Source organism: Lottia gigantea (assembly GCF_000327385.1).
Source record: "Lottia gigantea unplaced genomic scaffold LOTGIsca_639, whole genome shotgun sequence".
Classification (NCBI taxonomy): Eukaryota; Metazoa; Mollusca; class Gastropoda; family Lottiidae; genus Lottia; species Lottia gigantea.
Window position 1 is genome coordinate 41,260 of NW_008710174.1, and position 1,971 is coordinate 43,230.

The 1,971-nt window shown below is 38.3% G+C and overlaps 1 protein-coding gene across 1 annotated transcript in view; it reads right to left on the reverse strand.

Moving 5' to 3' along the window:
- LOTGIDRAFT_176013 (hypothetical protein) overlaps window positions 1-1,905 on the reverse strand; it is a gene marked incomplete at both ends in the record, with an annotated part of 10,353 nt that extends 8,448 nt beyond the window's left edge. Inside the window, one exon of the mRNA XM_009064598.1 lies at window positions 1,749-1,905. Coding sequence (XP_009062846.1) covers window positions 1,749-1,905 — 157 coding nt within the window. The remainder of the gene's footprint in view (window positions 1-1,748) is intronic.
- Between the last annotated feature and the right edge of the window lie 66 nt (window positions 1,906-1,971).

Here is a 1,971-nt window from a genome sequence, read left to right on the forward strand (position 1 = left end):
TGCTCTCCAGTCAGTGGAGGTGGAAAAAAAAAAGCAGACATGCTTGAACAAGCTATTTTAGATTACAACGTCAGACAGAAAGCAAGATCCAGCCAGTGACTTTTTTTTTTAATAAGATAGCTTGCCAGACAAGGTAACATACACCCACAACCAGCTGTCAGAAACAATAACAAAGTCTGTAGTGGCTTAATAATGAATTTTCAATCTGTGAAATATTTATAAGGCCTCAAAATCAGTACGTTAAATTATACCTTCAAATTAAAACATGAACAATGTCTCATTGCTGTACACACAAGGGCAATAACTCATGTGATTATTACCAATTTCGAACTTTACTAACATCTCATCGATATATTAATGCACCAGTTTCCTCAAGATCGGATAAAAACTCTTGCCGACAAACCAAATTTGACGCATTGTATTAATTCAAGGGTAATAACTCTGAAACCATTTATCCAATTATTACCAATTTCAAACAGAACAGAGATCTCATCAATATAAACATGCATACCAAGTTTCATCAAGATCAAACAAAAGCAGTAGCCTCTATCGTGCACATGTAGACGGACAATGGCGGCGACAATATACATCCACATTTCCATGTGGGCGTATAATAAAAAAAAACTTAAGAGTGGGAAAACCTCTGGTGCTAAATGTCATATGGAAATTCAAATATAATGAAATGAATGGAGTTTTACGTCCTACTTTTCTGCACCATGTGGGCTAATGAAGACGGGCAACGCCATGCAGGGTGCAATGAGGGAAATTTTGCCAGGGCAGCAGCATTAGCCTGCTCTTTTTCGATTTCCAACTGTCAAGGGATCTTTAACGTGCACAGCCTGTAGCACACAGGGCCTCGGTTTATTGTCCCATCCGAACGACTAGACACTTTTTCCTTGTCAGTCCCTCTTACCTGCATCACTGACAGGGGGAAACCGGGTTGAAAAATCCAAAGGTATCATCTCGACCTATGCCGGGATTGAACCCTGGACCTTCAGGTTAGCGAGCATATGCAAAATCAAGGACTGGTATCAAGAATGAAAGCTCAAGAAGTGTGTTGGGACTAATAGAGCACAAGCAGAGTAAGAAACTGATGGTAATGGTGACACTGTTAGCATTGTTACTTCATGTAATTTGAGTCAAGAAGAATATGGCCCAACACTTTTTTGGGGCATTCAATTTCTGTTGAATTACAGATGCTAGTGTGCATCTTTGCCATAACGTTATAATGCACAGGAGCTAATTGACACTATAAATCCTGATGTACAATCCTAAGACACCATTGCTTATGCTTATGCTCACATATGCTTACCCATGCCTTCATATACCAAGGTCCTGAACCTCTGTTTAACTTACATCACACCGTGGCTGCAGTATAGTACATTTTGTAAGTGTACTTTATATCTACCCCAGTTGGATGTCATAAGATAAATAGTCAATCAAAACAATGTTTTGATTGGAATGTTGCAACCAACACGTATGCAGTCACTTGTGCTCAAATGACGTCATTGGAAGTTTTGACCAATGAATGGTCTAAAAACTGAGCATGTGATGCAGGTTGAAGAGTGACCCGGGGTCAAGGTATATAAACTAGGTGAGTTCCGGGTCGAATAAGATTCTGCCTGCCAAATGACATCAAAAAAATTGATTTAAATAATAAAAAACCAACCCTGAATTAAAATTCACAAAAAAATATAACCAGTTAAATTCCATTTACTGATGAAAGTACTAACAAGAAGTCTACTTACATTCCAGAGTTTCTATGTCAATTTGCACATCGCATTTTTCACCAACAGCTTTCAACTGTTCTACTTCTTTAACAGTGTCCATGCTACATAGCTCAATTTTTACTGTTGAGTCATTGGAAGAGCTCATTAATGGACAGTCACTGTTTTCTGTCTTCATTTTCAGGATAAAATGCTTAAGTTAACGCCACAGATAAAAGCTTAAGTTGCCTGAGATAAGAGCTTT